This window comes from Armigeres subalbatus, unplaced genomic scaffold (assembly GCF_024139115.2).
Source record: "Armigeres subalbatus isolate Guangzhou_Male unplaced genomic scaffold, GZ_Asu_2 Contig1547, whole genome shotgun sequence".
In the NCBI taxonomy this organism is placed as follows: domain Eukaryota; kingdom Metazoa; phylum Arthropoda; class Insecta; order Diptera; family Culicidae; genus Armigeres; species Armigeres subalbatus.
This window is the reverse complement of record NW_026942337.1, coordinates 26,292-39,184: the sequence shown is the minus strand read 5'-3', so window position 1 is coordinate 39,184 and position 12,893 is coordinate 26,292. Positions and strand designations below refer to the sequence as shown.

Sequence of the window (12,893 nt, the reverse complement as noted above, 5' to 3'; positions counted from 1 at the left end):
GTCAGTTAGCGGTTATTTGTTCACGGTATTCGGTAACGCTGTGTCATGGTCGAGTAAGAAGCAGGTGACAGTTGCCACATCTTCAAGCGAAGCAGAATACGTGTCCCTTAGTTCTGCTGACTCAGAAGCTATCTGGCTTTCAGGAGTGATGGAAGACCTCCAGCTGAAGCGGCCATCAGATTCAGTCTCAATATACGAGGATAACCAAGGAGCGATAGGCATGGCAAACAATTGCGAAAACAAACGATCAAAGCACATAGATATCAAGCATCACTTTATTAGAGATCATATTGCGAACGATCGAATAGTATTGAAGTATGTGCGAACCGAGGACCAGTTAGCGGATCTGTTTACCAAACCGGTGGACGCTACACATCTCAAGAAACTGTGCCAAGCGGTCGGATTATCCGATTGAGAGGGGGTGTTGGCGCAATAATCAATCGGCCGTAGCGCTGTTACGTTGTTATGGGAGCTACATAGTAACACAAGTAACTTGTTAGGAAAAATAATTTCCACGCTCATTCCTACATTGAACACCGTACTGTTAAGAACGTTTTGCTTAATAAACTTTTAATCCATTAAATAAAACCTGACTTCATTCGGAGTTCCGACTCGTCTCTCAAGAGCATCAGATGGCAGAAAGAAACAAGAATTCGAAGAATCTTTAGTAGAATAACTTTTTGAACAGGTTCGAATAAACAAAGACGTATTTTATTGTTTAACTAGCTTACCTTTCTTCGCCTTCTTTTGTGTATGATTCTTCCCCTGACCGTTGTGGCTGTGGCTATGACCGTTGTGAACTCGATCTTCTCCTAATTTCTTCTTTGCTTTAGATTTGGCGATCAGCTTCCTTTTCTTGGCACGCTCCTGCATTTCGAAAGCCGGCAGCGTTCGGATGGCCGCCCGCTTGGGTGCCTTCTGTTCCAGCTTCTTCCTCTCCCGTTTCGAACTTTTCCTTAGCTTCAGCATGTACTCCGGCACAGTTCCACCCGATTGCTTGATCAGCTGCGCTATGCTCCGCAGGTTGACCGTATCATCTTTGGTGAAATAGGTGACCGCTTTACCGCGTCTGCCAGCACGTCCCGTTCGACCGATTCTGTGGACGTAGCTAATCGTGGAAGGAGGGAAATCGTAGTTCACCACTAGATTCACCCCCTTAAAGTCAATTCCTCGACTCATTAGCTCTGTACAAATCAAAATCCATATCTTCCCCTCCCGGAAAGACCGCACCACATTATCTCGCTCCCTTTGATTCCGATCAGCGTGGATCACATCCGCATTCAAACCGTCATAGATCAACTCCGTAAACAATTGTTGGGCACGATCCTTGCTTTGCACAAAAACAAGAACCGGCGGCGTCAATCCCTTGTGAACCATCTCTCGGAAAGCCAACAACTTACCACTCTCGCTTCCAACAAACAATAACTCTTGCTCCACCAAATCCACTGCCATGTTTGCCACCCCAACTGAAAATCGCACCCTATTAGACATATTTTCACTGGCCCAAGCAGTAACTTCTTTCGTGATTGTTGCACTGAAAAATGCCACCATCTTGCAAGGATTTGTGCAGGCATTCATAATTGAATCCAATTGGTCTCGGAAACTGTTCTTCGACTCCTCAAACAACTTATCCGCCTCATCTACAACAACGTACTGAATATTGCTTAAATCTATCAACGGAGGCTCGCGGTTTGCCAGGAAGCAGATCCTGTTCGGAGTCGTAACCAAAATATCGTAGTGCTTCCTACTTTCCAACCCATAATCCGTGGTAGTCTCATCAACTTTCGTAATCACGTGGGTCCTCAAATTAATCTCCTCGCATAACCGGAGCGCTTCTCGCTGTGTCTGCTTCGCCAGTTCTCTCGTAGGGCACACCACCAGCGCCCGGAAGCCGCATTTCATTGGCTTCTTCAGGTGGTGAATTATAGGAATCAAGAAGGCGGCCGTCTTCCCCGACCCGGTCGGGGCACAGGCATGCAGCGGATGACCCTCCAGCAGAACCGGTATCGCCTGCATCTGCACTGGAGTAGGCGCTTTATAGCCACAATCTTCAATGTTTTTTATCAACTGATTGGACACATTATACTTCTCGGCCAACTCACGGAACTGCTCAATCGGATCCGGAATCGTCACCTTTGCCCCCTTCTTAACCTTGATCTGGTGCAAGTTGCGCAATCGATTCACCTTGAACTGACGGTACCGTTCACGTTTCTCCGGTGACATCAGGCGAACGCGTTTACGTTCCGAATCATCACCGGTGAACTCCTCGTCATCCTCGCTTTTAATTTCCTCCTTGATATCATCCTCGCTAAGCACCAGCGGACTGTGCGAAAACAGCGGAACCGAATCCGCTACAGAAGCGCCTTCCTCCTCCTCTTCTTTGATCTCCAACTTCACCTCGGCAAGTGATTCGACTTCCGTGGCCTTCGGAGTGGATTCCGTGCGCTGCGAATGGGTACAGAAACCAAAATCAAACACAATCATTACCCCTACTGCGAGATAGCAGCATACGAACCTTTCGCTTCAGCAGCGATGGATTATTTTTGGAAGAAAACTTTGCACCACATGTCAGCTTGCGGAATAAATCACTGGTATCCATTTCGAACAGCAAATCTACATCAGTTTTGTTTTAAATTAAATTATTTTAAATTTTGAATCATTCATCACACGTGCATGCGAATGTTTTCAAAGCCCGCGGTCAACGATTAAATTTTGTTTTGATTTGCATGAGACCGAAAAGTCAAATCATAGATCACGAGCGTAGGAAAAAGTAGGAGTCTTGAGTAAAGATCTCGACGATCTCGACTCTCGATTCTGAGGTGTCGGATGTTAAGTCGAAGTATAGGCCTTTTCATGTGACACTGCCGAGACTGCACTTGTTTACAACCGCTGAACAGGCCTGCAAGTCCGAAGCTGTCACTTTCATAGAAGAACTGTCAATTGACGATAAAATCAGCTGTTTTTAAACGTCTCGTGAAAAGGCCCATTGCCTGATAGGCCTTTTCATGTGACACTGCCGGGACTGCACTTGTTTACAACCGCTGAGCAAACCGTTCAAATCGGACGCTGCCACTTTCACGGAAAAACTGTCAATTGATGGTAAAATCAGTTGTTTTCAAACGTCTCGTGAAAAGGCCTATTTTCTCAAAATTGCACGCGGCGTACCCTCACGGTAAACAGATTAGGATTTGTTAGGATTAGCACTATAAGATCACCTCCACGGGAGTCCCCATTTGGGTCCCTATCCAAGGGGTTAGAAACTCTACCACACCAAATTGTGTTGAGCTGCTCTTCCGTGTGTTTCTGTGTGTCAAAGTGTGTTTCCCGGTGTTGAACGTTCACCGATTTCTGTCAGAATGACTTTTCAAATTTCTGGATTTTTTCGGCAACACTGTCCAAAAAATGACAGCAGTTGAGAAAATCACTCGCGCGGATTCGGATTTTTTTGTTTTTATTTTAAAATTTTCAAATTACATCGCTAAAAGTTTTAAAAACATCGGGAAAATGCGGATTGTTGACTGGTGTCGTTGTTGCGGCATTTTCGAAAAAAAAACGTAGCGTCTCGTTAAAATCAAGGCACATTACCGCTGTCGCCGTCACCGCTCGCTCAACCCACGAAGAAGGTATCAAGCATCCATACTTCTATGCGAAACCACTGGAACGGTACCAGCTCAAGAACTGGATAGAATAACTTGGTTACGAGATCGAACAAGACAAAGAAAAGCGTATCCCAGCCTTTTCAAGCGTCTTGAGCGGCTATGCATTGTACGACGTCTTTTGGCTCATCCGGACAAACCGAGCTTGCACCTGATGTGGTCCGCCTTTGAAGAGTCGCAGAACAACGTTAACAAAGTCCCCGACACTTGCGAACTAGGAGAGAAGGTTAGTCTGAATACGATGCAGGTGGTCTACCGGAGGACAAATCGTGAACGATGTCGCGGTGATTTGGACAAGTGCATCCAGCTGTATCAGACGTATCTTACGACTGCGAAGAATCAAAGAATAAAACAATCGCCGGTAATGTTGTCATCAAGCACGCCAGGTTTATCAACAAGATCTAGAAGGACCACAAGCAGGTCAATTTGGAATTGAAGAATCATCCCCGGAGAAAAATTTCTGCAACCATAGAGGGGCCCTGCAGTTGACAGATCTATCGACGAGAAGGAGGTGCTAAAATTATGCAACATTTCATGGGCCGCAACGGACTGGAAACGGTTTCCCCTCGCTCAACGCAAAGTGGATCCTTTGGAGGACCTTGAAAATACTGGCTTGCAGAAGACCCAGAAGGCATTACAGACTATCATGACCAAGACGAACGAGGCCAAGAAGAAGTGAGTAAATATTGCGCTTTTTGCACTTTATAAGAGTTCTGCGATCAAACTCTGTAGATCCAAAAGTTAGAAATTAAATGTAAATACGTTACGTTTATACAAGTCCTACGTCTACTCGCGGTTATGTTAAAAACATTACCCATTGCACGTTTTTCCCTTTTTTTTTCGGCGGCTCCTCACACAGCAACTCCTATGTTGGTTGATGTTGATATCGGTGGCTATGGCTATAGTGATACCGTTACCATAGAGTTGCTTGTTTGTTTTTTTTTCACTCCCGTTTTTTTTCACATAGAAAAGGAAACAGATTCTTAAGACGCACCATGACAACCGACTCATTTTGTTATTATTTTTTTTTCACCTGACGATTTTTTTTTTCAAGAAATTTTACTAATTTAAGACAATTTTCACATAAATCAATTAACTTCACATGCACTTCATCCAAGACTTCATCCGATACTACCAACGGGTTTCTTTTCTTAGTAGAATGTGGAATATAACATTCAGCCATTATAATTATTTAATCCTACCTTTAATCCTCGTCGCCAATTGTAACGTTTGGGAATTTCAAGACGGTGTCACTTGAGTACAATTAACTACACAAAACTCTTATACTTCACACGCATAGACAGCTCTTTATTTTTACGACTGTTCCCGGTCCTTGCCCGAGTATATCTGCTCTCCTATCTACCTTCCGCATATTCAGGCTACTGTGATTATTTTCCGCTCATCTAGCTTCGACCCTACAAGTAGCAAAAGATGATTCTGTTGAAATAATAGCAAACTGTGTGGCAGTTAGTTTTTGTTAATCGTAATTGAATAAACCTCCAGTGTTAAAGTTATTAAAACGTGTTTCTCTTCAGGTTATGAGCCCAGTCACGCCATACCTAAGAGTAAAAGTGTAAAAAAGAAAGTTCTCGAAGCCGTTCCCAAATTCAAAATGTCCAGTGCGAGGAAAGCAGGAATCGTGCAGTTCGCAGGTGAAGGATATGACACGTGGAAGTTTCGAGTGGAGACTCAATTATCGGCCCATGGGGTGAAGGAAGCCATCACAAAGGATGCCCCGGAGGATGAGGAAGAAAATGAAGAATTCCAGGAAAACGATGAGAAGGCAAAAGCGCTGCTGGTGGCGAATATTGCGGACAGTCATCTCGAGTACGTACGCGACAAGCAAAAGAAATGTGAACGTCTTTAGCAAACACCTTCGCGAAAAAAGGTTTTGCTGCTCAGACGTACAGTCGGCGATCGATGGCTTTATTGCGGATGGAGGAAGGAACATCATTATCGGATTATTTCCGTCGATTCGATGAGCTGGGAAGACAGCTGAAAGACACTGGCGCCACTGTTACTGAGCTCGATATGGTGAGTCAGCTTTTATTTTTTTTTTACCGCCTAGTTACGATGTGGTTACCACGGCGATGGAAAATTTGGACGATCAACAACTGAAGCTTGCGACCGTCAAAGCACGCCTTCTAGCGGAGGAGCAAAAGCGTTCTGGAAGAGAATCCGGTTCGAGTGCTACGAATGGGTCGGATGGAGTGGTGTTAGCGGCCAAATCCAGTAATCGACGTGGGAAATCATCGAAATTTTCCGGAAAGTGCTACCACTGCGGAGAGCTTGGACATAAGAAGTTTGATTGCCCCATGTTAAGGAAACGTTCGGGTCGCGCGCAGGTAGCTAAAATCCCTGTCGATAAGGAGGTGGCGCTGGTTTCAGGAGCAAAAAGTGTCACGAGCAGAACGTAATCGAGTGGGTACTGGACTCAGGAGCAAGTTGTCACATGGTCAGTGACGAAAGCTATTTTGAGGAACTGCAAGTGCTACAAGATCCGTTTCACATCGACAGTGCGAAGGATGGTGAGGTGCTGGTAGCAACAAAGCAAGGTACGGTGAAGGGCAAGTCGCACGTTGGGAAAAATAGGTACACTTTGTCATTTGGGCAGGTGCTGTTCGTTGACAAGCTGAAGTACAATTTGCTATCCTTGGCGAAATTACTGAAGGCTGGAGTGCACGTTGAGTTCAAGCCAGATCGTGCAATCTTAACGAAGGATGGCGATATCATCGGTGTTGCAGAATTGAAAGGTAACTGTGTGATGTGCATTAGAGTTATTAATAGCCCACACGCGACTGTGTACATTGTGCTGAATGGTAGCACCTTTCCATTCAATAACCTTGGTTGAATCGCCACAGCGTCAAGTCGACATAACGCGAAGGCGACACGCGCGAAAGCAAGATCAAGCGTCAGTTGAGCAGCAACATCGTTTCCGGCAACACACGAACAGGTAAGTCGCCATTTTGGACATTTACGATAAACCATCAGCGTTGGATTATTCCTTATAAAACGGAAAGGCACATTTTGGCGATCCTGCCAGGAGCCACAACAACATATATTGACAATTCAATTCCGCTTGGCAGGAATAATCCAACGCTGTCTGTGCAACCTCGGGGTCAATTCGTTTTAGTCCTGGGCGTGACGGGATGTCCGCAATAGTTATCTCCAATACGCCGAAACGGTCACACAAATCCAAAATGCGTTACCAAAGTCCTTGGCGTGACGGGATGTCCGCAATAATTGTCTCCAATGCGCCGAAACGGCCACGCAAATCCAAATTGTGTTACCAAAGTCCTTGGCGTGACGGGATGTCCGCAATAATTGTCTCCAATGCGCCGAAACGGCCACGCAAGTCCAAAATGTGCTACCAAAGTTCTAGGCGTGACGGGATGTCCGCAGCATTTGTTCTTAGTTGAAGTCCTCGCATGACAGGATGTCCGCAAGACAGTGATCCCTCTATTTTTCACATGTCCTTGACGTAATGGGATGTACGCAATATTTGTCTCCAATGCGCCGAAACGTCCACGCAAGTCCAAACAAAAAAATCATTAAAAAAAATGTTTTACAAAAATTCAAGGCGTGACGGGATGTCCGCAATACTAGTTTTGGATCACTACTTATCATTGATTTCTTTTAGAGTAATGTCTAGTAAATTCTCAGTCAGTTTGACAAGACCTACACAAAGTATAGTAGAAATTACTTTTTATTGACGTGGTATAGAATAAACTTGAGAATAAACCTATCAGTCCACAGAGTAGCGAAAAGTTCAGTCATTTTTTTTGTGTGGCTGAGAGACCTCCAACTAACTTGCTCTCATTATGGAAAATTTCATAGAACTATTCAAAAATAATCCCTTCAGCAAAATAAAGTAAAGCTTTACTAAAGTAAACATGTTCAACAGTTGTCTTTCAGAGTGTAATATTGATAAAATCCGAACAATATGTCCAACAACGGTAGATACGTCCGGGCTCCGAAATATTTCGACCCGCAACCAAGCGACGACGAGAACGATCCGGAGCAACCAGAGGAAAACATTGCGCCAGGCCATGTTTACGACTCGGATGAGGACAACACCGACAATCAAAGCGACGCAAGCGAAACTGCAAGCTATTCCGCCATACTACCAGCCAAGCCAACAGCCGTTCCGGGCACGTCGAACAACGAAAAAAGTAATCTTTCCGGTGAATCAAATGACAGCAATGTCCCCTTGAATAATGATCGCCTGCAACGGTTGGAGAACATGCTTTTCGATCTCACTAAGGCAGTGAATTCCATGCAATCAACACGTCCCACTTCATGTGCCCCCGACACTGACCAAATCTGGTGCACATCTGTCACCAATACGACCGATAACTCCATGCCCAGTATTCGCTGGGATAACATCTAGCCGTTTTCGACAGAGGTACCGGCAAATAAAATGTGGGAGGAATGGAACCGGTATATCGAAAATTTCGAGATCGCTGCGAGCCTGAGTAACGCAAACGATCCTGTCCGAAGAATGCAGTTACTATTCCTTTCGATCGGAGATGAACTACAAAACATCGTCAGAGCGGCCAAGCTCATCCCTAGCTTGAACGACGCGGGTTGCTATCGTAATTTTGTCGATAATATAAGGAACCATTTCAAGTCAATGACAGACGCAGCAGCCGAACATGAAGCGTTCTCGAACATGAGGCAAGACAAATCCGAGTCTGCAATAGCTTTTCATGCCCGTTTAACGGCAAAAGTCCGGCTGTGTGGATACAGTCTTTCGGATCAAGACAGATTCGTGAGGGCTCCACTACTAAAGGGCTTGAAAAACCAGGAACTGGTTAAAACAGCAAAAACTTATGGACATGACACCAACTACATCGTGCAGGCTGCTACTCGCTATGAAGCTTACGAGTCCGAGACGGCGGGCCCCTCATCTTCCAATGGTTCCAATGGTTCTGAGTCGTATGCCATTAACCGCGTACAACGTCAGCCTTATTTTCACTCTGCTGGACGTGAACCGTATGGGAAACGCCCAAGGCCAGCAAGCGTGGTTGACAAATCGCAACCAAAATATTTTCGAGGCAACCAGCATGCACCAGCGAACAGGAGGGAACTGCAAGAACGGGGACGTCGTACTCGTTGCCGTCGATGCAATGGCTTCCCTCATTCAAACTTTCCTTGTCCAGCACTAAATAGAAACTGCAACTTGTGCGGAGAACGCGGGCATTATGGAGCCGTTTGCCGCCGGTCACGTATTCGAGAGCTTCAGTTCAAATCCGACGATTCAACACCAGACAACCACGAAGACCATGATCAGGTACTGAAAAATTGAATTTTGGTTACTTAATAAAACATCGATTTGTTTTTGAAATTTTGAAATTTTTGAAAATTGAAGTTTGATTTTGAAATAAGAATTTTTCATATTTTAGTGCGTGAACAGGCTTTCACTCGAAGACGTTTTGGTTTCATGTCGAGTAGGCTCATCAAGTCCAATCAAAATGCTTATTGACTCTGGCGCAGACGTAAATGTGATCGGGGGGAGAGATTGGGTACTCCTCAGACAGGAACATTCGGTGGGGATCGCCAACCTGGATTTTATCAAACTCGCTAACATGAAAAACATAAATGCTTATGGGTCTCAGTCCCCCATGGTCATAGAATGTTCCTTCCAAGCAGAAATAGTTGCACAAGAGCACCAAGGACCGTCCGTAAAAGCGGTTTTCCATGTAATTTGCAGCGGAACCAGATCACTCCTAGGACGCTCGACAGCTAGTGACATGGGGCTACTGCATATTGCTACGATTAACAATCTCAAGAATGCTGAAAAGCCATGTAAATTTCCAAAGATGCCTGGAGTAAAGATCAAATTCAGTGTAGATAAAACGATTCCACCTGTCAAAAACGCGTATTACAACGTTCCAGCGGCCTTCCGTGCGGCAGCTAAACTCCGACTGGAGGAGATGGAATCGCAAGATATCATCGAGAAGGTTACAGGTGCACCGAACTGGATTAGCGGGATGTCTGCAGTGGCCAAAGGAAAGGATGACTTTAGGTTGGTTGTGAATATGCGGGCACCAAACAAGGCAATAAACCGAGAATACTTCGGCTTCCTTTGATCGAGGAAATGAAGGTGAAGCTCCATGGTTCAAAATACTTTACCAAACTGGACCTTAGCAACGCATTCTACCACCTAGAACTGCATAATGAATCTCGCGATCTAACTACATTTCTAACAGAAAATGGTATGTATGCGAATAGTAACGGTTCAGATATATACGATAGATTAATTTTCACATTAACAATTAAACTATGCAAATCATTCACAGGAATGTACCGGTTCACTAGGTTGATGTTCGGGGTGAATTGTGCCCCCGAAATCTTCCAACGAGAAATGACTCGGATACTCAAGGACATTGAAAACAAGATCGTATATATCGACGACATCCTCATATTTGCGGACTGTCTTGAGAGTTTACGGAAAACAGTTAGCAAAACATTGGAAATATTGAGAGCGAACAACTTAACGTTGAACACCACAAAGTGTGAGTTTGACAGAACTTGTATTGATTTCTTGGGCCATAGACTTGACGAAGAAGGTTTTCACGTAGAGGACGCAAAAATAAAAAGCATACGTGATTTTCGTGAACCTGCCACAATATCTGAGCTACGCAGTTTCCTAGGCTTGGCCTCATTTATCGGTCCCCATGTGAGGAATTTCGCAGACATTACCAGCCCCCTATGGGAGGTCGTTAAAAAAGCTAAATCGTGGATATGGGGACCACAGCAAAGCAAGGCATTTGCAGCGGTGAAGGAGAGAATAGTACATTGCTGTGTTTCGCTGGGCTTCTTTTCCGAGGACGATAAGACGATCCTATATACGGATGCTTCACCAATTGCGCTAGGTGCCGTATTAGTGCAGGAGGACGTACATGGGCGTAAAAGAATCATCAGTTTTGCATCTAAATCATTGACTGTAACTGAGAAGAAGTATGCTCAAAACCAACGTGAGGCTCTCGGAGCCGTCTGGGCGGTCGAGCATTTTTCATATTTCTTGCTTGGCCGACATTTTACACTGCGTACAGATGCACAAGGGGTTTCGTTTATACTCAATCGAACCCGAGAAGAGTCTAAAAGAGCGTTAACGCGTGCTGACGGGTGGGCATTAAGACTAAGTCCTTACAGCTATTCTGTTGAATATGTTCGAGGATCAGAAAATATTGCAGATTCTTCTTCACGATTGTACGTTGGCAACGACAAACCATTCAATGACAACTCGAGTCCATGGGAAATTGCAGCATTGGAAGCAAACAGCGTTGAATTCATTACTGACGATGAAATCAAGATAGCCACAACAGACGATCGCACTCTCCAAGCTGTTATTGATGCTCTACATTCAGAGATATGGCCGGCTCAACTACGAAAATATCAACTTCTTGAGAAAGATTTGTCTACTCGTCATGGCATGGTAGTGAAAACGGGGTGTGTTGTTATTCCTGAAGCTTTACAGCAACGAGTGCTAGAAATATCACATCAAGGACACCCTTCTGCGGCCAAACAGAAGAGCATCTTTGCGCCAACGTGTATGGTGGCCCAACATGGCAGTTGACACTGAAAAGTGGGTGGAATCGTGTTCGGCTTGTGCAATGAATGGTAGGCCTGAAAAACCAACCCCGATGCAGCGAATTCTTGCCCCAAAAGCAGTATTGGAGACCATCGCGTTAGATTTCAATGGTCCGTATGTTAAATTCAATGGAGTATCTATACTTGTAATCGTTGATTACCGATCGAGATATCTGATTGCTCGCCCGGTCAAAACAACAAGTTTTGAGAACACAAGAGTATTGGAAGAGGTTTTCGAAAGAGAAGGATTTCCTCAGACGATAAAAACGGACAACGGACCGCCCTTTAATGGCGAAGAATATAGGCGTTACTGTACAGAGCGATCAATCACAGCAGTCTTCTCCACCACGTTGTTTCCCCAGCAAAACGGGCTTGTGGAGAGCTATATGAAGGTTATAAATCGAGCCATGACAAATGCAGCTACGAATAAAACTAATTACATCGAGGAGCTTCGCGCAGCGATCCATGCACATAATGCTGCGACTCATAGCGTGACAAAGTTACCACCAGAAGAAATCATGCTAGGACGGAAGGTCAAACGAGGTCTACCGCTGATTGACTTTGAAAAAGTTACAATTGATGAGGAGTTATTGTCCAGAAGGGATCGAGATGCTAAGCTAGCAGCAAAGGAAAGAGAGGACAAAAGACGAGGAGCGCGACCTAGTCGAGTAAAGCCAGGCGATGTAGTAATAGTGGAGAGGAACATGCGAGGGAAAGGGGAATCGCGGTTTTCTCCAAGAAGGTATACTGTAACCGAAGACAGGAATGGCAGCTTAACACTTAACAACGATGAAGGTCAAATACTGAAGCGTCACATTTCGCAGACCAGGAAAGTATCCCATTGGCGAAAGAAGGAAACAAATACTTCAAATAATGAACTGGTAAGTTCCGATGCAAATACTTCTCTACCGAATCGGAAAAGGAATGCCCTGAACTATTTGTCGGATTACATCCGGTCTGTAGCAGATTAGGATAAGTAGTCTTGTGGAAAGCATATGTTGATCTTTCATACCCTATTGAAATTCCTTATCCCTGGAGTAAACACTGCGTTTCCTGTAGAAAAGAGGGATTTGTTTTTATTCAATGGAGGAATTACCATTTTACTTACTTTTAAGCACTTTATTTTGTTTTCACCTGAGGTTTTATTTAAATAAAAAGAGAAGCAAGGCAAACAAGGGTTCATTTTTTCTTTGAATTTAGCGTTACAACTTATGTTTACATTCAATTCATGCATAAGTCAATACGAATATCCTGGTAGCGAAGTTTCATAAATATTTCTGATGAAAATACAATGCCGTACCAAGCAAAGTGGTGTCATTTCATAAAAAAATTAGTTTGTTTTCCTCTAAATCTCCGGCTGTCGCATATACGTGTATACGTCACATAACTCTGTCAAAAATGTCACGAGACAGTTTACCTCATGAAAAATATATGGATGAATCTGCACAAATAGTACACGGAAACGTAATTGTAGTCAAATTTTGCGCATTAAGGTCAAACGATAAAATAAAGCTTATACATTATTTAAATGCGGATTTAACACTTTTTTTTCGAGAAGGGGGAAGATGTGTGATGTGCATTAGAGTTATTAATAGCCCACACGCGACTGTGTACATTGTGCTGAATGGTAGCACCTTTCCA

The 12,893-nt window shown here is 44.3% G+C and overlaps 3 protein-coding genes and 1 long non-coding RNA gene across 4 annotated transcripts; 3 read left to right on the top strand and 1 right to left on the bottom strand.

The window, feature by feature from the left end:
• Positions 1-677: 677 nt before the first annotated feature.
• Positions 678-2,734, bottom strand: LOC134202970 (DEAD box protein 52 homolog). The gene is made up of 2 exons (XM_062677970.1): positions 2,516-2,734; positions 678-2,445 (listed from the first exon to the last, which is right to left on the bottom strand). The coding sequence occupies exons 1-2, from the start codon at positions 2,597-2,599 to the stop codon at positions 712-714; spliced, it is 1,818 nt and encodes a 605-aa protein (XP_062533954.1). The 5' UTR covers positions 2,600-2,734; the 3' UTR covers positions 678-711.
• Positions 2,735-6,385: 3,651 nt separating this feature from the next.
• On the top strand, positions 6,386-8,026 carry LOC134202979 (uncharacterized). The gene is made up of 2 exons (XM_062677979.1): positions 6,386-6,609; positions 7,561-8,026. Exons 1-2 carry the CDS (start codon positions 6,473-6,475, stop codon positions 7,868-7,870), a joined length of 447 nt encoding a protein of 148 aa, XP_062533963.1. The 5' UTR covers positions 6,386-6,472; the 3' UTR covers positions 7,871-8,026.
• Positions 8,027-8,557: 531 nt separating this feature from the next.
• LOC134202977 (uncharacterized) lies at positions 8,558-10,345 on the top strand. Its single transcript, XR_009977394.1, has 3 exons — positions 8,558-8,949; positions 9,062-9,874; positions 9,959-10,345. It is a non-coding gene; the product is annotated as an uncharacterized LOC134202977 (long non-coding RNA).
• An 882-nt stretch (positions 10,346-11,227) lies between these two features.
• Positions 11,228-12,223, top strand: LOC134202972 (uncharacterized protein K02A2.6-like). Its single transcript, XM_062677971.1, has one exon. It carries the CDS (start codon positions 11,228-11,230, stop codon positions 12,221-12,223), a length of 996 nt encoding a protein of 331 aa, XP_062533955.1.
• Positions 12,224-12,893: the final 670 nt, after the last annotated feature.